General features: G+C 27.8%; 6 protein-coding genes across 12 annotated transcripts in view; 3 read left to right on the top strand and 3 right to left on the bottom strand.

Annotated features, from left to right (window-relative positions):
- LOC118447644 (uncharacterized) overlaps positions 1 to 10,793 on the bottom strand; it is a 67,608-nt gene extending 56,815 nt beyond the window's left edge. For 2 of the 3 annotated variants that reach the window (XM_035879818.2, XM_085665000.1), the window contains exons 1-7: positions 10,196 to 10,793; positions 6,737 to 6,846; positions 6,432 to 6,643; positions 6,162 to 6,350; positions 5,945 to 6,088; positions 4,726 to 4,822; positions 2,852 to 3,016 (exon numbers count right to left, since the gene is read on the bottom strand). In XM_035879818.2, coding sequence (XP_035735711.2) covers positions 2,852 to 3,016; positions 4,726 to 4,822; positions 5,945 to 6,088; positions 6,162 to 6,350; positions 6,432 to 6,643; positions 6,737 to 6,846; positions 10,196 to 10,380 — 1,102 coding nt within the window. In that variant the 5' untranslated portion in view covers positions 10,381 to 10,793. Of the gene's footprint in view, positions 1 to 2,851; positions 3,017 to 4,725; positions 4,823 to 5,944; positions 6,089 to 6,161; positions 6,351 to 6,431; positions 6,644 to 6,736; positions 6,847 to 8,245; positions 8,265 to 10,195 lie in introns of those variants that run through there. The other variant, XM_035879832.2, reaches the window with a different exon arrangement.
- On the top strand, positions 4,336 to 9,249 carry LOC118447651 (fatty acid-binding protein). Of its 2 annotated transcripts, none has more exons than XM_035879845.2 (5): positions 4,336 to 4,473; positions 7,617 to 7,825; positions 7,995 to 8,167; positions 8,263 to 8,367; positions 8,962 to 9,249. In XM_035879845.2, exons 2-5 carry the CDS (start codon positions 7,756 to 7,758, stop codon positions 9,019 to 9,021), a joined length of 408 nt encoding a protein of 135 aa, XP_035735738.1. In that variant the 5' UTR covers positions 4,336 to 4,473; positions 7,617 to 7,755; the 3' UTR covers positions 9,022 to 9,249. The 2 variants fall into 2 exon arrangements, with proteins under 2 accessions (XP_035735738.1, XP_035735737.1); XM_035879844.2 differs by having other exon boundaries at positions 4,347 to 4,506.
- On the top strand, positions 4,518 to 5,950 carry LOC118447648 (cilia- and flagella-associated protein 299-like). The gene has a single exon (XM_035879842.2). It carries the CDS (start codon positions 5,117 to 5,119, stop codon positions 5,822 to 5,824), a length of 708 nt encoding a protein of 235 aa, XP_035735735.1. The 5' UTR covers positions 4,518 to 5,116; the 3' UTR covers positions 5,825 to 5,950.
- A 54-nt stretch (positions 10,794 to 10,847) lies between the features above and the next one.
- LOC118447646 (activating signal cointegrator 1) lies at positions 10,848 to 15,384 on the top strand. Of its 3 annotated transcripts, none has more exons than XM_085665029.1 (11): positions 10,848 to 11,022; positions 12,908 to 12,997; positions 13,092 to 13,204; positions 13,334 to 13,449; positions 13,577 to 13,676; positions 13,812 to 14,079; positions 14,157 to 14,457; positions 14,538 to 14,698; positions 14,782 to 14,903; positions 14,961 to 15,152; positions 15,226 to 15,384. In XM_085665029.1, exons 2-11 carry the CDS (start codon positions 12,930 to 12,932, stop codon positions 15,297 to 15,299), a joined length of 1,515 nt encoding a protein of 504 aa, XP_085521155.1. In that variant the 5' UTR covers positions 10,848 to 11,022; positions 12,908 to 12,929; the 3' UTR covers positions 15,300 to 15,384. The 3 variants fall into 3 exon arrangements, with proteins under 3 accessions (XP_085521155.1, XP_085521153.1, XP_035735733.2); XM_085665027.1 differs by having other exon boundaries at positions 10,910 to 11,055; XM_035879840.2 differs by lacking the exon at positions 10,848 to 11,022 and adding an exon at positions 11,497 to 11,628.
- Positions 11,755 to 12,784, bottom strand: LOC118447649 (synaptic plasticity regulator PANTS). The gene is made up of 3 exons (XM_035879843.2): positions 12,440 to 12,784; positions 12,141 to 12,305; positions 11,755 to 11,994 (listed from the first exon to the last, which is right to left on the bottom strand). Exons 1-3 carry the CDS (start codon positions 12,485 to 12,487, stop codon positions 11,773 to 11,775), a joined length of 435 nt encoding a protein of 144 aa, XP_035735736.2. The 5' UTR covers positions 12,488 to 12,784; the 3' UTR covers positions 11,755 to 11,772.
- Positions 15,385 to 16,159: 775 nt separating the features above from the next.
- On the bottom strand, positions 16,160 to 20,611 carry tamo (PUB and ZnF_RBZ domain-containing protein tamozhennic). 2 transcript variants are annotated; one of them, XM_035879731.2, is made up of 5 exons: positions 20,355 to 20,611; positions 19,895 to 20,035; positions 19,590 to 19,789; positions 19,324 to 19,503; positions 16,368 to 19,237 (listed from the first exon to the last, which is right to left on the bottom strand). In XM_035879731.2, the coding sequence occupies exons 2-5, from the start codon at positions 20,025 to 20,027 to the stop codon at positions 17,897 to 17,899; spliced, it is 1,854 nt and encodes a 617-aa protein (XP_035735624.1). In that variant the 5' UTR covers positions 20,028 to 20,035; positions 20,355 to 20,611; the 3' UTR covers positions 16,368 to 17,896. The 2 variants fall into 2 exon arrangements, with proteins under 2 accessions (XP_085515793.1, XP_035735624.1); XM_085659667.1 differs by lacking the exon at positions 20,355 to 20,611 and having other exon boundaries at positions 16,160 to 19,237; positions 19,895 to 20,031.
- Positions 20,612 to 21,190: the final 579 nt, after the last annotated feature.

Genomic DNA, 21,190 nt, shown 5'->3' with positions numbered 1-21,190 from the left:
AAAAGCCACCATCAATAACGTTGAAAGGTTAAATTTGATTTGAAAAAGGTTGATTTTGAAGTTGAACTTAAAGTGTATAATAACAGTGACCCAACCCTTAACGCATAATTGTTTATACTGATAAAAATATTCTTATATATTGACCATTAATCTTATTAAATGTTAACGATTAATTAATAAAAATATTAATCAAATAGAAAATAGAAATGCATTTTGAATGAATAGAATCACATTAATAATCGCTAACGAGTAAAAATATATATTTGTATTTTCGTCAGAAAACAAAAACAAAAAAGAAAAAAGAAAATTATCTTCATTAAGAACACCGAGGAAGACAGCTGAGAAAGAGAAAGAGAAAGAGAGAGAGAGAGAGAGAAAGAGAGAGAGAGAGAGAAAGACAGAGAGAGAGAGAGAGAAAGAGAGAGAAAGAGAGAGAAAGAGAGAGAGAGAAATCCTGCGAGATCGTTGTTTGGACTCGAAAGCGCGAAAATGAAAATGTTTAATGAATTCCCTGCGCATGGGGAGGGTCTACTACTATTCTGAAAAGAGGGCTTTATATACTCCGCCGTGTTCTTCCTGCTAGGATGCACTCGACGGCCATGCCGGCTCAGACATTCTCGTCTCTCTCTATCTGACTCTCTCTCTCTCTCTCTCTTTCTTTCTCTCTCTTTTGCACATTCCCTTCCTCACGGACGATCGCTCGCTGGCTTTCAATTTTATTTCGTTCCTTGATCATAACGTGTACGAGCAGCTAAGGTAGATTGAACATACGCATTTCCTTGCTTACGAATCGCAATCGATTTTCAACGTCGATATTTTTCAATAGAAAATCGAAAATTAATGCTAATATTATGTCGAATCGAAAACTTTTTTTAAACTGCATTAAACGCGATCGATAGAATAATTATAAACCGTCAATTTTATAACAACAAATCGTTATTATGTAATCCATTGATATACGATTATTACTTTCTAAGATTCCTACAGCTTAGATTCTAAGTCCATTGCTAATGATACTCGCTGTTATAGTACAGACAATATTATTGTTTTTATAACATTTAATTGGATTTTTTCTTGATCATATTTGTTCAATGTATTCGTTGATTACAAGTCGGTATTCGTTGATCCTCATGAAATATCATAAATTAAAAGTCCGATTGAAAATATATTATATAAAGATAATAATAGAATGTATTTATTCATTTTATTCAATCAATGATATGTTAATTTCCTTCTTTCTTTCTTTATTTTTTAATCCTTATGAAATATACTATTAAGAATTATTAGAAGTATCATTTTAAGATCGATCGAGTAATAATTTCATTTCCTTCAACATTTATATGTTCATTATCCATATAAAAAGAAATATACAAATTATTAGATAAATCACTGTAAGATCAATCGAGTAAATAATTCAATTTCTCGATTATTCGTGTGTTCGTTTTAAATATTGAAGATCCATTTAAAAAAAAATATACGAACGATTAGAAATAACACAGTGAGATTGATTTAATAAATTATTTATTTTCTTGATTGTTCCTCTGTCGTTTACTTCTAAATTTTTTCTGAGTAAGTGTGAGTGTATGTGTCTATGTGTGTGTGTGTGTGTGTTGTATTAAAAATAATCGTGAAATTAAATCGAAAAAAAAAAATGAAATGAAAAAAAATAAATAAATAAAAAAAGGAAGAAAAAGAGTATTGGTCCTACCCATACCATAAACGATAATTGGCTATTTATATCCTTTAGAGAAGTTTATTACACGTTCGTGTAATTAAGAGCTCAGTAGGCGTAGGATGGTCATTGACATCATCCTCCAAAGATCGGAACCTGGTCCTGTTGCCTCGCAAACAATGGGAAAAGCAAGTAATTTGTCCGCCGGCGAACGTTCCAATTGGACACGTTCCCAATTACGATCGCTATATATATATGTGTATATATATATATATATATGAATGAATCAACAAAGGATAATAATAAAGAAGGCGACGATTATTCAAAGAATTAACGACACATACCAAAGTAGGATCTAATCGTTGATGCAAATCGTTTTATGAAAGAAATTACTTTAAGAAACATTATATATATATAATATTTGTAATAATAATAATATATATATATATATGTAAGTATGTGTATGTATGTATGTTTAATGTCTTCCTATTCCAGTGCTAACGTCAAACGAAACAGAGCATGACATCGCCGCGAAGAGAACGACTGGACACAGTTTGTTGGCAAGCGATTTAGAAAAGCGCGAAAATATAAATCTTCCGTTATAGAGACGAACAAATTTCTAAAACAATAGTACTGTTAAGAATAAGACCTTGACGTTTTTCTTTGAGGCATGCACGCACGCACACATGCACACATACATACATGCCGTTTAAAGGTCAAAGCGATTAACTCTAACTTCAAGAATATTTTGTTCTTTTTTAAATTTCAATTGCCGAAGCATTTGGTTTTATCGCTTAACTTTTTTACATTTAAAATAAATTTCCTCGAATGAATTGGATTTAACATCTTTACATGATATAAAAAAAAAAAAAGAAAAAAAAAATTATCGCCGTTTAATAATAATAATAAAGAATGTTATCTACGATCTATGTAACTTTATCAAATTTCTCTACTTCTCGTTTCGCGAAGTTAAATAAAAGATATATGACATATGAGCAACTTATGTATATATCTATTTCTTGATCTTTAAGTTTATCTTAGTTCGTATGTTTAAATCTATTTAGAAAGTCTTGTTCATTTAGACTTGATTTCAGGAAAATCATTTAGAGAATAACTTGTTCTTTTTTTTTTTTTTTTTTTTTAATCTTTTGAAAAAGAAAAGAAAAACTTATTACCCACCAGGATATTCTCGTATCGCGACGTAAATGATCATAGCAGCATCGTACGTGTTGATAAAGTCCCAAACTCCATCGGTAGCAATTATAACAAAATCCTCGGTACCATCTAAAGAAATGCAACGTGTATCCGGAGTACTCGTTACATAGGGTTTGTACTGTACGTCTCCTGGAAAAAAAAGAAAAAAAAAAAAAAAAAAAAAAAAAAAAAAAAAAGAAATTAAGAAAATAATAAATATATTTTTGAATAAGTAAAAAAGATCTTTTGTTTTTCATGGACATTTTCTAAATAATACACATATGTATTTCATTATTAGAACCTTTTAATAACTTTTAATAACTTTTATCGTCTATCAAATGATTGAAATATTGTTGATCGTTATTAATAAAATAAAATAACAGTCCTGGATCATTTACAATAATCTTACAACCTGTGAAAACGTACCGCTATAGTATAGAATAGATATATATATATGTATGTCCGCGTTCGACCTGTTCTTAATTAAATGTAATTATCTATTTAATGAATAGCTTAGCTAATTTAAATAACGACGCAACTCTTGAGAATGCTTCCGGTTATTATAAATTTATGTTGCTCCTTCTCTACTATATAGAGATTAAAGTAGATACACTGTAACGAATCTCTACTGATAAATAACAATTCTAGACGTATAAAGTGTTGATTTCACACATCGATCGTATTCGTTACGTTAATTCATAATTCTCATAAATTTGTTCAGAAAATAAGATCGAGTCAATATCGTAGATAATATATTACTTAAAAAATTCGACGTTTAATTTACTATCTAATCATAAAGTATGTACAACTTGCTATACCACAGAAATAGTATAATAGATTGTTAATTATTCAACACATATAATTCTACATGCCACCCAGTAAAGTGTGTATTCGTTCGTAACGTGGCTGCACGTAGTATTGTGTCAGCGGCTGAACGGAACCAAGAACAGGATACCCGACACGCGTCCAGAATTTTTTTTCTTTTTATTTTCTATCATCATCCAAGCCATAGTTGGCCAACGACCGACACTTCGTTGAACTCGACCCTACTTGGCTTCTTCATGCTTGTATGTGTATATATTATATATATGTATATAAATATATATATGCAAATGAATAAATTTTGATCTGTAAACGAAACTAGTTCTAGATTATTTTAACTATAAATTTAAAAAATAATATTTAAATTTAGTCTGGAAATATCTTCCTTTCTGAAAATTAACATTTTTACGATCATTCATATCCTTGAACCACAAAAATATCATTATATTCATTTCATTAGATATTTCTTATATAAAAGAAATTGAAGTATCACATTACTATTATAATAAATTGAAAAAAATAATTATATAATAATTTGTAATATATAAAGATTTATCGTAGATTTCTTTCATATCGACCAAATCGAATAATTAACTACCGTCGGTAAATTTTAAATTTTATCTAGTGATATGGACGATACCTTTATCGATCGAAAATGCTGCCATCTATTGGAGAATATTAGTTAATTTATCGTGAAAAGAAAAAGTTGGCGATAATCTGCCGAAAATAGTGAACACGGTTGCTGGGAAACAGGGCGTCGTTGGAAAACTGACAATTACCTGAAGGTGATATATAAACCGTCTAATCGCGAACTTTGTGTGAGTAAACGTGAAACAATTTTGATGATCACATTTATTCTAATTAAAAAAGAATAACTGCCACGCCTTTGAAACTGCGCCGTTTCTTTATCTCATTCTTACAAACTCATCCTCTCTTTGACAGATTAGAATAATTTTTTTTTCTTTTTTTCTCTTTTCTCACAAAAAAGTAAAAGCAATATGCGATTTGCATGAACAATAATCAATAAAACTACTCACCAATAGCACGGGACACGGCTAGAACTCCATTAACTCGCACTGTGCCCTGATTAAATGCCAGCATCCCACCCATTTGTTGTATCCTCTCGGATTCATCCTATTGAAAAAAAAAAAAAAGAAAAAAAAACAAAACAAAACAAAGAAAAAAATTATACTCCTCAGTTTATATTTCATGATTTAATAAACATTCTATAAACAACATGCATTTCTTTCTTCATCTCTTTTTAATCGTTTATATGAATAATTAACTAACTTCAGTTTTTTAATAAGTTCTCCATATGTAAAAAGTTTCTAAATTTTATAATATATTTATAAGAACAAATTTACTTCCTTAAAACAGTTTTAAAATTATACTATAAATTTATACGATTTAATTCTCTTGTGTACCAGAATGACTAGTCCAGGTACACAAGTCGATAGCGACAGAACATTATTACAATTTAAAAATTATGAAGAATATTTAGATTCTTTGATAACTCCTGTGGATTTCTGCTATTTAAGGAGTACAAAAGTTGCACGTCAATTAGCAGAACTTGGTTATCAATGTACAGGAGAAACTTTAGATAAAGATGCTTTCTATCGACGTCTACAAACTGTCAAAGATTTATTGTACCCAATTCCCAAACCATATCATCTTACTTCTGAATTTTTAATTCCTTTTGATCCAGTTATGCAAGAATTAGCAATCCGCGAACGATCTAATAGATTACATGTACTATCAACGATTATATTTGTACGACATAATCCACGTCTTCAAGTCGAAGTGTCAGGTTACATAGATTTCAATGAAAGACTTAAGACGGAAGATTGGCAACCATATTTTGAAGGGAAAAAAAAGCTTTGGCCTAGAATTACAGATATAGCATACTATCATTGGAAAATAGGAAAAACACAATTAAATGTTTCATCAAATTATGAACCAATAATAGATACAAAACATGGCCTTTTACTTAAGAATATTCATGATAGAAAATATATTAATGTTGATCCAAAGGCTATTACACCGGGTGTAGACACTACGAGAGTACGTATATATAGTGATGCATATAAACATGTTATCTTATATGATCATGTAGTTAAAAGAGTTGTTGTTGAATAGAAAATATTTGTTTTATAATAATGATTTCGTATGAAACAAAAAAAAAACAACAATTAAGAAAAATACATAATTTTTTATAATTAAAATCATGCAAATATATAATCATAAATATTTACTTACATATCGAGATAGTCTATGAGGGTATACTAATTCTTCCACTTTGCCACGTTTCACTAACATAGCTAAAGAATCTCCTACCCAAGCAATATATAATTTTTTATCCAACAATAATACACAGACTGCAGTTGTACCTCCAATTACTTTCTGAAAAAACAATATAATTTTATTAATGCTACAACAATAATTCTATTAAATTACTTCTACAAAAAAATCTTACTTGCGTTCTCTCTTTTTCAATAAATCTTGTATCAGTAGTATGAAAAGCGTCACATAAGGCACGCTCTGGATCTGTAGGATAATATATACTCTCTGCTAAATACTGATGTAGGTGCGTAGCACAATAGACAGCTGCATCTTCTCCTCCGTGTCCATCAAATACTGCGAAGTAACTTGCTAAGGAGTCATTCTATGATAAAACATGCATGTTTACCATTATGTTGATACTAACAAATTAATAAATAATGAAAAGATGATTGCGCTTATTCACCTGTACATTACAAATAGTATGTAGGTCATAAATCTCTACGTGTCTATCTTCCATTTTTCTTTTGCCATTCTTCAGTGCGGCACTTCTTGCCAAAGGTGGCAATTTCGAAGAAGGTGGAGGTAACATTGCTAATCTACTATTGTCTAAATAGCGAGTAAATATTTCATTTACTTTGGTTGTAACTGCTTGCATAAGTTTGAGCGGAGCGTATGCTGTCAAATAATTGAAAGCAAATAAAATTATTAATAGATTTGTTAACATTGAATTTATACAAATTATAAATGTAAAGAATAAAATTCACTCACTTTTTGCTTCTAATTTGAACCCACATTCTTCCGGTTGTTTCTCGCATAATTCCTTTATTTCTTGCAATACAAGACGAACGAGATATCCTTGTAAATTACGTGGACAACGTCTATAAAATCATAAAGAAACATCAATTAATTACATAGAATAATATTATTTCAAATATGAAAAACACATACACACACATAAGATATTGATTAACTTCGCGCGATTATATGAACGCTCTGAATACGTCACATATTCCATTTGATAAAAGAATTTTATAAAATGTATACGCGTATAAACACTTGAAAATTAATAAAATAAATGTAATATTTACATTTTATAAATATCATCGTGATTGCGTCAACGTTTCTATCAAGATAAATTTTTCATTTCAAAAATTTATTAAAATTGAACCAAGAAAAAATAAATTCTATTATTTATATAAATAAAAATTCATATTCGGTACAAAATTATGATAAGTATATTCATATCATTAATATAGGAAAAGAGAAAAATATATATAATAAACTGACTAATCATTAGCCATTCGAATTGAAAAATGATCTTAACGTAATTAATTAACATAAATTATCTCTTTCTCTCACACACACACACACTAAACTTACAATATTTAAAAGCCTCTTGAAATAGACGGTAAAAGATAGCATATCATAATAATAGATATGACAAGTTTATTAACTAATGACAAAGTATATTGTAGCAATACGATGTGTATCAAAAAAAAAAAAAAAAAAAAAAAAAAAGAAAAGAAAAAAGAGAAAAAAAAGAAAAAAAAAAATTATCTGCAAGCGGAGACGATAATATGACGTATGACCAACGTAGCGATCAAAAGATTACAAATACTGTAATTTCATTTTGATGGATCATTAACAGGAAAACAAGGAATAACGAAAAGGAAGAAATTTGTTGGAAGATTCGAAAAGAGAAGTGAATAAACAAAAAAATAAACGATACGAACGAAACAACATTCAACAACATTTTTACAAACGAATTTCAATTTAAATATCAAGAGATGGCACCGATCGTTGGAACATATCAACACGAACGTAATGAAAATATTGACGAATACTTCAAAGACTTAGGTAGGATTTTGATTAGGAATTTTAGAAAAATTTAATTATACCTTTTTTTTATAATATTCTGAAAAATACATAATACAGAAATATATCATATCTCGTAATCGTTATTTTTATATGTATATATATATATATATTTTTATGTAAAATATGTATATAAAATATATACATAAAGGAGTACCATATATTGCACGAAAAATGATGGGTTTGGCAAGTCCACGTTTAGAAATTTCAAACGAAGGAGAAAAATGGACAATTCGTACCGTATCTATGATGCGTACAATAGTATTAACGTTTGTTCTTGGAGAAGAATACGACGAAGATTTACTTTCCGGTGAAACATTAAAAGTAATCACCGATATTTTTTTCTCATTAACTTGAATTAGTATGTATTTTGCAAGTTCATACATTACGTATACGACATACTTCTTATATTTCTTTAGAATGTTACAACAATGGACGGTGACAGTCTCGTGACGGTATCATACAGGCCTGATAACAGCAAAATCGTACGGAAATATGATTTCACTGACGACAGTGTCGTCTTGGTAAGTTGTAGTACTAATTTAATCAGTTTTATTTCGACTTTTAATGATTTTATGCTGATTTATTATTTTGTCTTATTTTTTTTTTATTATTTATTTATTTATTTATTTATTTTTATTTTTATTATTTATAACCTGATAAGAGAAAGAATGATATCGTTATCGTACGACGATTAAAAAAGAAAAGAAAAGAGAAAGGAAAAGCGCCATTTTTTAAAATAAACTTTCGTAAGATCTTATTTTTCACTATTGTATGTATACATTATATGTAGTATATATACTATATATATACTATATGTATACTATATATGTATATTTCGAATGATCATGGTCGAATGGTTCTAAGTAACAACATGTGACAAATGCTAACGTAAAAGATGCAAACAAAAGAACGAATAAACAAACTGTGAAATGTGATAATGAAAAGTTTACGTAGCTGTGCCATCTGGAAAAATGAGATTAATCTTTGAAAAAAAAAAAAAAAAAAAAAGAAAAAAATATTTTTATCTGATACATGCTTTTTCTTATAAGAAATATTATATATACAAAAATATGTTACTATTTTCTTTTTTTTTTTTTTTTTTTTTTTTGTTTCAGACGATGTCTAGCGAAAAGAGCGAGATAATGGCAAAACGATATTTCAAACGACTTCCATAAATCGTTGACTACATCTTAATGATTTTTTATTTAGTACAGATATAATCATATATATATATATATGTGTGTGTGTGTGGTGTGTGTGTGCGCGCGCGCGCGCGCGTGTATGTGTATATATATATTTTACGTATTCTTTTGATAATATTTTCATTTATTGTTCTCTTCATATAATAATTCTATAAATGAAAAAAAAAAAAATAAAAATTAATAAAATGATTAATAATATTATATTTTAAATCTTTGTTATTGGTTATCTGTTATCAAGTCACATGTTACGTGATATGCGGTGAATATCAAAGTAGATAAAAAAAAAGAAAAAAAAAAAGAAAGAAAAGAAAAAAAGAAAAAGTAAAAAGAAGTTCTTTGACGTTTGTTTGCGTCATAACGAATTATCCAGACCTTGAATTATTTTAAAACGCTTACTAAACGTTACATTTTTAGTCTATTACAACAATGATTCGAGTCTATAAAAATTCAGCTTTGATTCCTAGTAGTTAACAGGATTTCACTGGCGAACCGCAAGGGAAGTATTAAAAATAGAAATATGCATAATGCTCTTTTAGAAAACTTAGATATATTTTTATTATTAAATTCGTGTATGACCATTTTTGCGATGATTATTTATTATACAAAAAAGAAAATGAGACGGAGAAAATATTACGTATGTGTGTATATATATATATATATATATATATATATGTATGTATATTTTATGACAATATAAAATCTTCGCGCCAAAATATATAAAATATTCCATTTTTATTGATACAATTATTTCTTATTTCTCTCTCTTTCTCTTTCCCTCCCTCTCTCTCCCTCTCTTTCTTACTCTCACTCTTACTCTCTCTCACACTCTCCTCTCTCACTCTCTCTTTCTCTCTTGTCATTACAACCCACGTTCAAAGATTAACGAAAGACAATGAGCACACGATGATAACATTGAGCATTGAACTAGCTTGCGCCAATTGGCGAATTGCGATTTAAATTTTAACAAAGAGCGGGAAAATCAAATGGCGATTATTGGGACGACGCATGGAGAGAAATACGAATTAATCGATAAGTTTTATTTCCAATGGAAAGAATAAAAACAAAGAAAAAGAAAAGAAGAGAAACCAAAAAAGAAAAAAAAGAAGAGGCTGAAAAAAGGGAAAGATAATTTAGATAGCATACTTACGGTTGTTTGATGTATTGTAGCGTCAAATAGATGATCTCACCCACGAGTTCTGTTTCGGTGATACTGTAAGCATTAACCTTCATAGGCAATTGATCCTCCGGATTAATTTTTCTAACGAACTCCTCGAAGTATCTCCTATATTCTCCGAGATAGTCAACAAGATCGTTACTAGTTTTCGCGGCCATCCTCTCGTCGTTTGTATTTTTCGTTCCGTCGATGCGAAAGTTACGCGCGCGGCCGCGCGCACGCGTACGCGTACGCGTAAAACGACGCGAGCGGCGACGAGGCACCGTTTGCTTGAAGAAAGATCGAAGAAAAAGAAGACAGGGATTCTCTTTGATATTGAGAAAGAAAGAAAGAAAGAAGAATAAGAATCAAAATAATAAGAAGAAGAATAAACACGTATGAGTCACACTAACGATCTATCTTCGTAGTAGCTTGTCCACGAGAACGTATCGTTACTCTATCGACGCGTGACGCGCCTTCCTATACACGAGCGAGTAGATAAATGAGAGAATGCGAGAAAGAGAATGAGGAGAGAGAGAGAGAGAGGGAGGGAGGGAGAAGGGGTGAGAGGATGGATGAGTGGGGGTAAAGGACTGAGTGAATGAGTGTGAGAAAGAGAGAGAGAAAGAGAGAGAGGTAGAACGAAAGAGAATTATAGAGAGGGAGAGGAAAGAAAAAGGGAGGTTGCGTCTTGTCGAAGAATAAAAAGGCTATAAAGTCTTTGCGATTCGTTGGTCGAAACCGCTCCCTTCGCGATACACGCAGAATGTTTTGTGTACAGATTGCGTCATCCATTCAACATGGCGCGGACACCTCACTTGGTAACTACACGCGGTCTATCGTTTTATCCAACGGTAATTGTGTTTTGATCAGTTTTACATATAACATACACGAAAAATTGGAAGAGGCGAGGATTGTCGAATATATTCCTCTTTCTCGTCCTCCTCCTCCTCCTCCTCCTCCTCCTTCTCCTCCACTTTTATGATGATGATGATGATGACTATCAGTTATGATTGTTCAAGGAGGATGCAACCCGCTCACATAACGCGTTCCTCATGCCTTCCACCGGGTGTCGTCGTAGTCGCCTTTTTGTGATCGTTCGCATTCTCTTTCTCTTTCTAACTTCATCGTTTACTCTCTCTTTCTCTCTATCCCTGGGAAAGAGTGAGGGTAAACACTTATGTAGCAGCGTAACCGAATTACGAAAAATCCTTAGCTGCGCATGACTGACATTACTACGCGCACGCCCACGTGCTTTCACGGGACTCTCTCAGGTTTCCGCGTGCGTACGATCTCTGTTATTCTTACCTCTTCTTTCCCTCCTACATTTCCCCTCCATTCCCTTTCCTTATCCCTACCCGTTACATATTTCGCTTTTAGTTCGTCCTTTTCGCTCGATTTTTTCCTTTTCTTTTCATTTCAATTACGTAAGTATTTAATGTCAAAGACGACCTAAATCCAAATTTACCCTCGGAATCTATTTCAAAGTAATTCTTAATAATTTTCATTTCTTATTTAAGATAGAAAATTATTTATTATTATTTATAAATGTATGACACCAAAAAAGGATATTACATTATGACACAATATGTATTTAATTTTTCTAACGCCTCTTGCGCTTCTTTATTCTTCATCTTTTCTAAATACGTATTTTTGAAGTTTTCTTGCATCCATTCGGGTAAAGGCTTATTCCAATCTTCCGGTGGTTTATCTCTCTTTTTCCAAACTCTATTCTCAAAATGTCCTTTTAATCTGTTCATTCTACGTTTTTTTTCACTTTCTACTATTGCATTCTAAAAATTAATAAAGTTCTATCGATTTAAATATATTATATCATTGAATTTCTAATTTTAAACTTGAATAATTGAAGTTAATTAAGTTCATGGAATAAGGAATGAATCCTATACAAATAAATAATTTTATAAAATTATTTACGTACGTATGCATCCTCTGATTTATTTGCTTCCCAAATTTCACAATTTTTAAAATCTTCCTTCCATGAAGAACAATCAATCTTATGGCCATATATGAAATATTGATGAAAACGGGATTTCCAATATTTGCATTCACTGTACTCATCTTTGTATATTTCACATGGTCTTATCTGGAAAATGAGTTATTGAAAGGAGATGGATAAATAAATAAATAAATATAATTGACAAAATAAATATATTATGTAATGTCTGTATGTATATATTATATATCTTTTTTACAATACATATTAATTAAAATACTTACCATCCAAGAATGCTTAAAACGATTTTCTTCTGGCGTTACTTCAGACATTTTTATATTAATAATAAATAAAAAATAAACTATAATAAGCTATCACAAAAATATTCTTCGATAAGGTTAATATTTTTATTTATAGAACATGAATCGATCTACACAAGTAAATCTCTTTAACACTTTCTCTATCGGGTATGATAATTTATAATTTCATTCATAAATATTTACAAAACAGGTTATTTAGGTTGTAGTATGTTGAACACTTAACTCAGTGGACATGTACAAACGATACTTGTAAGATACCAATCCTATCCGGATAAATGATATAAATATATATATGCATGTCAAGTTACTACACTGACGAATTATTGCGCCATCTGCTTTATAGATACGTCATGTACTTAAATTGTAGATTATATGTCTAAAGAAAAAAGCATTGAGAAATTATTCACTTATTTATTTTACTATATATAATAGAAAAATTACTAATCATATAATAATGGAAGAATGGATATACACAAGTTTATCTGGTTTACTAGACTTTCCAGTTCCAGAAGAATTAACACAGTAAGAATAATTTTGTTCATTACTATATTTATAATTAAACATGATTGCTGTTTTTTTTATGAAATATGTTTCAAAAGATTTTTTAAACATTTAGGTATATTTTAAAAATACGAAATGAAAGAGATTTAGATGAATATCTTAAAACTTTATTGGATTTAAAAAATCAAAAACATAAACAATTTATAACAGAATTGAAAAAAAAACAAGGTTAGTGATGTAATTATATAGACATGTACATACACACACGCGTGATCACATGCATATATATATATACATGAATTTAATTAGAATAATAATTTTATTAAATAAAATATTAATAAAATTTATGTCCTATAGCTGCTTCTTGTAATGATCCAGCCGGATATAAGAAAACAAATGATAATAATGAAGATTGTAAGAAAAGGCAAAATGAAAAAAAAAAGAATAAGACCAAAAGCAAAGAAAATATACAGGTATATACTTTCAAATATCCATAATAATTAAGATAAAATTTATCTTAATAATTTATTTTAATGATTTCAATAGTTTTGTTTCTCGTTACTTGTACTGTTCTTATGAGCAAATATTGTTTGTTTTTAGGTTCAAGAAATGAAAACAGATAAAACAGAAAAGAAGAAACCAAAATTTGTTAACTTGTATTCGCAGGAAGGGCGTGATAGAGAAACTGTTTTATTAAAAGGTATCTTCATATAATATATTCATATAATTTGGATAAATATATTCAATATATAATATTGTATGTATGTATGTATGGTATTTTTGAATACTTTGGTAATAATATTGAATTTTTAAATTTTTATTGTTTATATTTCAGGTAGACATAAATGCGACTGTGAAGCAAGAAAGCATTCTTTAATAAATAATTGTACTAACTGTGGCAGAATAGTTTGTTTTCAAGAAGGATCTGGTCCATGTTTCTTTTGTGAAACATTGGTATGTTCTCGCGAACAACAAGCTATACTTTCTAGTAATACAAAGCTAGCTGATGATTTGTATAACAAATTAATGGATCGGAAACCCAATAAGGGTTTAGAAGAATCTATTAAACAACGTGATAAACTTTTGGAATATGATCGTAATAGGTGGATATAAAAAAAACAATACTTATCAAGTCAAATAATACAATAAACATCTTATTATAATTTTGAATATGTTTTAGCGCACGTCGTACGAAAGTAATTGACGATGAATCAGATTACTTTCAAACAAATAGTACATGGCTTACACCTGCAGAACGAGAAAGATTACGGAAACGTGAAGAAGAAATTAGTGCTCAAAAACATGCATCTCGTTTAAGTAGAAAAGTAACTTTAGATTTTGTTGGTAGAGAAGTATTTGTTGGCCATGAGGAGAATAGTGAATTTAACGAAGATCAACTTGATAATTTATATGAAATGGTATTACATACTGACTCAGAAAATAGCAATGCTTATCCAAACATAGATATCATCAGTCCTGTGGTAAATATATAATCTTATTACTTATCATATTAATTGAAAAAATAATAAAAGAGAAATTGAATGATTTCTGTCTTCTATAGTATATTAAACAAGAAACGAAGAGATGTATTAATAAACAAATATTGAACAGTAATACAAACAGTAAAATTCAAGACAAAGAATATTTGGAACTAACAGATCAAGGTTTATGTTTAAGTATGCATCAACCATATGCCTCGCTGTTAGTATCAGGGATAAAACTGTAAGTATAGCACAATAGTATATAATTTTATTACTGCATTAATAAATTATGTTATAATGAATATATTTTTTTTAATTAATAAGTCACGAGGGTCGAACTTGGTATTCTTCTCATCGAGGAAGATTATGGATAGCATCAACAGCTAAAACACCTACTAAAGAAAACATTTCAGAAACAGAACATGTATATCGTGTTTTAAAAGATGGTAAGAAGGAAAGTATCAGTATTTTTATTTGATGTCGTATATTCTGTATTTTTCTAGAGAAAATCAAATTTCCGGAAAACTATCCTATTAGTTCTTTGTTAGGCTGTGTAACAATTGTTGATGTTTTGTCTCAAGAACAGTACAGAAAAATGTATCCTGAAGGAGAAAGTGAAAGTCCTTATGTTTTTATTTGTGAAAATTGTTATACTCTTCCTATCAAATTTCCTATACAAGGAAAACAAAAGATCTGTAAGTAATTTTATACTCTTCCCGACATTTATAATAAAGATATAACTATTTTATTTTGAATTTGTCATTGCAGATAAATTAGATAACAAAATTCATCAAGCTGCTATGAAATCTTTAGAAAAAGTTATAAAGGAGAAAAAAGAATAATTTATACATTGTCTAATTTAAAAATGTTTATGCATTTATATACTTAAACATATAATTTTACGTACATATGATAATCTTATATAGATCAAATAAATTCATTTTCACGATCAGATAACGTTATAAATACTAATTAATTACTTTAATTTTTCCCAAAATATTAATGATTTAATAAATATATATTTAATTTAATATCAATATACATATATAAAGAAAGAAACAATTATCAAAATATAATTCTTCCAATGTATACAAAACGTAATTTATTATCTGTTTACAATGTGGATAACATTATTAAAAAATTAATTGCATGTTATGTAAGCATAATTATTCTAATGCGATCATCTTTACATTTATTGTACAGTTTATATTATTTTCTATTGTGTTGCACTTATCTCACTACTTAAATACATTATTAATGAAAAAATATTATCAGTTCTCTGAGATATTAGAATAGTCAATTGATATATTAAATATACATTAATATTTTTCTAATTTCTAAAATATAGGAAGGAGTAGCTTTATAGAAACAAAAATATTTTGTATGTATAATATTTTACCAAAGTTCAATTTAAATTTTAAAAGTTTAATCAGTATTTTTCTCAGTACATGTGTTAATTATATTGATAAAATAATTTTTTTCTAAATTTATATCAAACCTGTTATGTATATGTATATGTATATGCTACTTGTCAATTACTAAATCTAACCAACTTCAGAAATTTGGTATAACTTATTAAGCACCTGAATTTTGCAAATTAAAAAAAAAAAAGTGGAACACATTTTCTTAAATACGAAGTCTTATTTCTCTAAAAAAAGAACATTCAATTTTACGTGATATCTTCATAAATTTAAGTAAAGAAATTAACAAAATTTTATATTTATTTACTCAGTTTAGTCATATTTTACAAATAAATTTCGTAAAGATATAATGACAGAAACATCGATATTTTCAAATCCTAAAAAGTCACATGTGATTGTCTTAAAAGAAAACAACAAATATTATAATTTTTAATATATCAACATAAATATCCATAAATAAATAAAATTAAGCTCAAATAAATCAGGTAAATGAGGAATGTTTGAATATGCATTATAATATAATATATGTTATTTTATTATTCGTTATTTAAACTTTAAATCTCTTAAGCAAGTATTTGAAAGCAAAGCAACAAAGTGCTAAAAAAAAAATTTGATTTTTAGTTTATTATATTATGACAATATTGAATAAATTAAACAATTAATATATGAAATATAATTGCAACATTAAACAAAATGTTATACCAAGGAAAAATAAATTATTAAAGAAAATTATATATATGCAAATATATCTAGATCTCTAATTTTTATGACTTCTCATTCATGTTTCTTTTTATGTTAATCTTATTGCGCTACAAAGTATATATTTAAAAAGTTATTTTTTAAAATTTTGTCAAGAAAAATCATTAATATTTGCTGTACTAGGCCTTATTTAACCACTCAATATAATAAAAATTTAGAATTTTTGAAAGTATATCCAGCTTATATATAAATTAAATAAATAATAAATGACATTTGAAGAGTCTAATAATTTTACAATCATAATATGATAACTTTGTTTTTGAAGATTTGTTAAATAGTTCCTATTATTACACAATTTCATTTAACATCTATTATATTTTTATCTTAGAGACAATAATTTTAATAAATAATATCTTATTGAATTTTAATACCAAGTTGTTTTTTTTCATATAAAAAATTAATTTAGATCATTTCCAACAGTATATAAACTATTTTTTAATAAGTTTCCCAGTCATGTCTTTAATCGTAATGGCATATTAATAAAATAAACAGATATTGCATCTATTTGGCATTCTTTAAGATAACAGTGGTTACATTTTTAGATTCTTGTACAATCAAGGCAACTCATCTTCAATAGTCTTCATCATTACATAACAAGGAGCTTTACTCCAATTATTGTGCAATAAATTATTTTATAAGTTATACGATAATATATGGCATGTGTGAAAAGTACCTACATTCCATAATTATTAATAATACTACAAAGTTATATATTCACTAATAAAAGCCTGAAAAATTAATCATTGTAAGCACATAAGAAAGTTACTATTTAATATTTATATTTTTAAATCCCTATATATACTACTCTTTATTAAGTAAATAAAGCAGAGTAATATGATAAATCTCTTTAAAAGTTTAATATGAAATTAACTTCTGTATAATCGTGTGTATAATATCATAGTTCATCTATATTTTAAATTTGTATTAATTATATTAAAGATATTTTATAGGCCACCACATCAGTATAATAATACTAATATATTGATATCACAAGCCTATTTGCACATTAAAAATTAAAGTAAATAACTTCATATTTTTCTTATTTGAAACTTAAATATTTAAGTAGTATATTACATAACAATATTTTCTAAAGGTTTTTACATTATAACTGGAGTCTATATGTAGATAATATTAACACATGTTTGTCTTAATTTGCAAATAATTTTATCTTTTTTTGCAAGGATAAATTATATACTTTTCCTCGTAAGTAAATCATATTCAGAAATAAAATATTACCTTTTTATAAAAAGAGAATACTTTTATATATAAGTTGGAGAATCTTTCAAACTTTCACCACATGCTTCACAAACAGAAACATTTTTCTCATTTACTAATGTACACTTTGGACATTCTTTACCACCACTTGCTAGTGGTTTATCTTCATTTCCTTTAAATTTAGATTTCATACACATTTCACAAATTTCTCTCTTGGGTGAATTTAAGTAGGTGCAAGTAGCACAATTCCATTTATTTTTATCTTCATTATTACCTTCTTTTTTGGATTCTGACAATTCCAAATTATTAATTGAATTGGTAATCCTTGAAATTTGTTCAGATGAATGATGCGATCGTTGCATTGGTAAAATCCGACTATCATGTTTTTTCATTGTACCATGTAAATATGATTGATTTTCTATTGTAGCATTATTATGATATCTATTTGAATCTGATAAATCAAAAGAAGAGGATTTCTTTTTAATTGATAATGTATCATGATGGTGTTTTTTTCCATTTGTGATATGATTATTAGTATCTTTTACATCTCTTCCATTTTTTTCTTTCTCCAATCGATAAATATAATATTCTTTCTCGTTTTCAGAAGATCTTAATGGCTTCTGCTTGAGAAATCCTAAATCTGGCTCTGTTTTGTTTAAAATATCTTCTCTATCACCAAGATCTTTTGAATATCCCTGACTTTCTAAATTTTTATAAACAAAGTCCCAACTTTCATGCGTATTCTTTTCTATATTCGAATATGGTTTTATATATTTTTTATCAACTTTAGCATAATCATAATCTGAATCAATAGGCTGCCTTTTATGAAAATCCACTTCGTCCATGTCGAAAGTTCTTTGTAATGATTTTTTACATGTTTTATCGTAATTCTCGACCGGAAGTGGCATATTAAGCTCTACTAGTCTGTCTGCAGGTACTCTTGTTGTATATGCTGGTACTGTAGGATAATAGGGATTATTATAAATATTACCACATTTATTTCCAGGTGGCATACATCCATATGTACCATAACGATTTAGTATGCCATGATCCATTAAATTAAAATAATGGTAATTTTTAGATATCACATTTGCATCATTAATACATCTATAGTCCGAAGGACATGATGGTATACTGTAATTATTAGATGGCATATGATAATTAATAGGTGGTGGTATTGTATTCATGGTTGCAAGTTGTGGATAATGATAATTTCTATACATATCAACTTTTACACGACTTTGGTGTAATTTTTCCAGAAAACGTTGACTTAAAGCTCTGATAGCTCGTTCAGGATTTCCAACATGATTCTCACGGAATTCCAAAACCTCTAGCCAAGAAATTGTATAATTCTTTGTGACACTTTCCCATATCTGTTTTAAAATCTGGAAACAAAAATTTTAATTTCTAAATAACATATATAACTACAAGTTTAAATGATGCGATAATGATAAATACATAAAAATAATACCTGACATTCTACAAAAGCCACTATTGCATCTCTACTAACATTAGTCACTTTGTCTGGATCTATTGGACCTTCTAAAACGAGCACTTCCCTGCCTGCATGTTTATATCCCATTTGTTCGAACATCAATTCTGCTCCTATTAAATTAGCTTGTACTTCGTATTTGTAAAATCCACTGTAAATCTATAAAATTAAAATTTAATTTGACAAAAACAATATAAATAAAAGAAATAAAGAAATAACGTATGAAATATATGATATATACTAACCCTTAATATCCTATATTCTTTTCTCCAAGGTTGTGCAACAAGATTTGCAGCATATAAAGAAATAGCACTCCAAGCAGTGGCAGCTCTGTAACCGCTAAAATCTTGTAATGTAGCAGCAGATCTACGTAAAATATCAGCTGTTTCATGAAACATATATTTACTTTCATTAGGAACAAGGTAGAGATACTCCTTGATAATTCCTGAAAATATAATAAAAATATCTGTGATTAACAAAATTTAAACAATATGTCTTCTATTATTTTACGATAGAATCTAAAATATAATATGTTTTATTACATTTATACCTTCTAGCTTACGGCGTTGATCTAGTTTTAAAGGACTATCATCCGTTTGTAGATAAGCCAGATGACTTTGTTCTAATTTCATACTAATTTCTTGGAGTTTGTCTTTGCCCCGAAGGATTAAGTCATTTGCCATTTTTATTTCTAAAATAATAAATAGATATATTACACCATATCAATTGTCAATTTAATTCTATTTACTTGTGTTATAAGACAAAGTAATTAATTTAATTAAGAAAAATCATCTATTTTAAATAAAAATTAACTGACTAAATATAAATATAGATATTTATTAGAATATATAATTTGTACCTAATTAAAATTTTTTTTTACACAAAACTTTATTCCAAAATTTTATCAAATTTGGTAATCATATATTTTTTGTAAAATAACATAATAAAATAACAAAATAAAAAATACATTGTTTATCTACACGCGTACTATAATCGCATTTATAACAAACCTCCTAGAAATTCAACGTTGAAACAGATTCTTGATACGAACTATGGCTAGCTCCAACCTAAAAATAAATCCTATATATAGAAGAGGTGCCACGGAATTTTCTAGGTGAGCTATCATTATATCTTTCTCATTTGCACGATATCCCATTTCAAATACATCGATTCATCAAATTTATCATAATTAAATAACATTTTATATCACTTCAAAAATAGCAATAAATATTTTGCTGTGTAACTTTTTTTGGTTATGTTATGTACGTCAAATGCATAAACCAATCGTGTTATAGAGATAGAAGTTCATTTAAAATTTTTGGTTTTGTCCAATCTTATTGTTTTATATATTTTTGTATATATTTTCTTGTACTGCTTATATTAATGTATTACAAATTTGATTTACTATTTATTAAATATTATTATCTATTATTTAGTAACTATTAATAAATATTCTGAGTAATATAAATAGTATTAAAATCATTAGATAATTATATTGATAAAAAATGTTTAAAAGTATAATTTGTTCAGGTCTATTATATTTTTTACATCTTTATAGTATTATTGTATTTCATTTATTTTAACGATAATCTATAATACATTTATTAAATTAAAAAATTATATTATAAAACAATGATTTTGTCATAAAGATACCTTTGGTATTAATAATACATAGTAAATCATTTTTATACTTTTTCATTATATCATGCCAAAGTGCATCAGTAGATTTTAAAAATAAATTATATGATACATTATACCAATTTTAAATAAATACTTTAATAATAAATCTTACAAAGCATGATCGATTCTTATTATTCGAACATATAATATAATATAAATCTATATG

Source organism: Vespa mandarinia, chromosome 1 (genome assembly GCF_050613455.1).
Source record: "Vespa mandarinia isolate Hongniang chromosome 1, ASM5061345v1, whole genome shotgun sequence".
Classification (NCBI taxonomy): Eukaryota; Metazoa; Arthropoda; class Insecta; order Hymenoptera; family Vespidae; genus Vespa; species Vespa mandarinia.
The sequence above is the reverse complement of the archived record's forward strand: the minus strand, read 5'-3'. Positions and strand labels throughout refer to the sequence as shown.

Bases quoted from the DNA above. Each gene is read 5' to 3' on its own strand.
- tamo (XM_035879731.2), bottom strand. From the start codon at position 20,027: ATGGCAAATGACTTAATCCTTCGGGGCAAAGACAAACTCCAAGAAATT. The intron at 19,790-19,894 runs GTATAAATGTAA...TTATATTTTCAG, and splicing joins TCAACGCCGTAAGCTAGAAG to GAATTATCAAGGAGTATCTC. The intron at 19,238-19,323 runs GTATTATTTTTA...TTTTGTTTCCAG, and splicing joins TGGCTTTTGTAGAATGTCAG to ATTTTAAAACAGATATGGGA.
- LOC118447651 (XM_035879845.2), top strand. From the start codon at position 7,756: ATGGCACCGATCGTTGGAACATATCAACACGAACGTAATGAAAATATT. The intron at 8,168-8,262 runs GTAATCACCGAT...ATATTTCTTTAG, and splicing joins TTTCCGGTGAAACATTAAAA to AATGTTACAACAATGGACGG. The intron at 8,368-8,961 runs GTAAGTTGTAGT...TTTTTGTTTCAG, and splicing joins CTGACGACAGTGTCGTCTTG to ACGATGTCTAGCGAAAAGAG.
- LOC118447648 (XM_035879842.2), top strand. From the start codon at position 5,117: ATGACTAGTCCAGGTACACAAGTCGATAGCGACAGAACATTATTACAA.
- LOC118447649 (XM_035879843.2), bottom strand. From the start codon at position 12,487: ATGTCTGAAGTAACGCCAGAAGAAAATCGTTTTAAGCATTCTTGGATG. The intron at 12,306-12,439 runs GTAAGTATTTTA...CTCATTTTCCAG, and splicing joins GTTTTAAGCATTCTTGGATG to ATAAGACCATGTGAAATATA. The intron at 11,995-12,140 runs GTACGTAAATAA...ATTAATTTTTAG, and splicing joins ATAAATCAGAGGATGCATAC to AATGCAATAGTAGAAAGTGA.
- LOC118447646 (XM_085665029.1), top strand. From the start codon at position 12,930: ATGGAAGAATGGATATACACAAGTTTATCTGGTTTACTAGACTTTCCA. The intron at 12,998-13,091 runs GTAAGAATAATT...TTAAACATTTAG, and splicing joins GTTCCAGAAGAATTAACACA to GTATATTTTAAAAATACGAA. The intron at 14,080-14,156 runs GTGGATATAAAA...AATATGTTTTAG, and splicing joins TTGGAATATGATCGTAATAG to CGCACGTCGTACGAAAGTAA.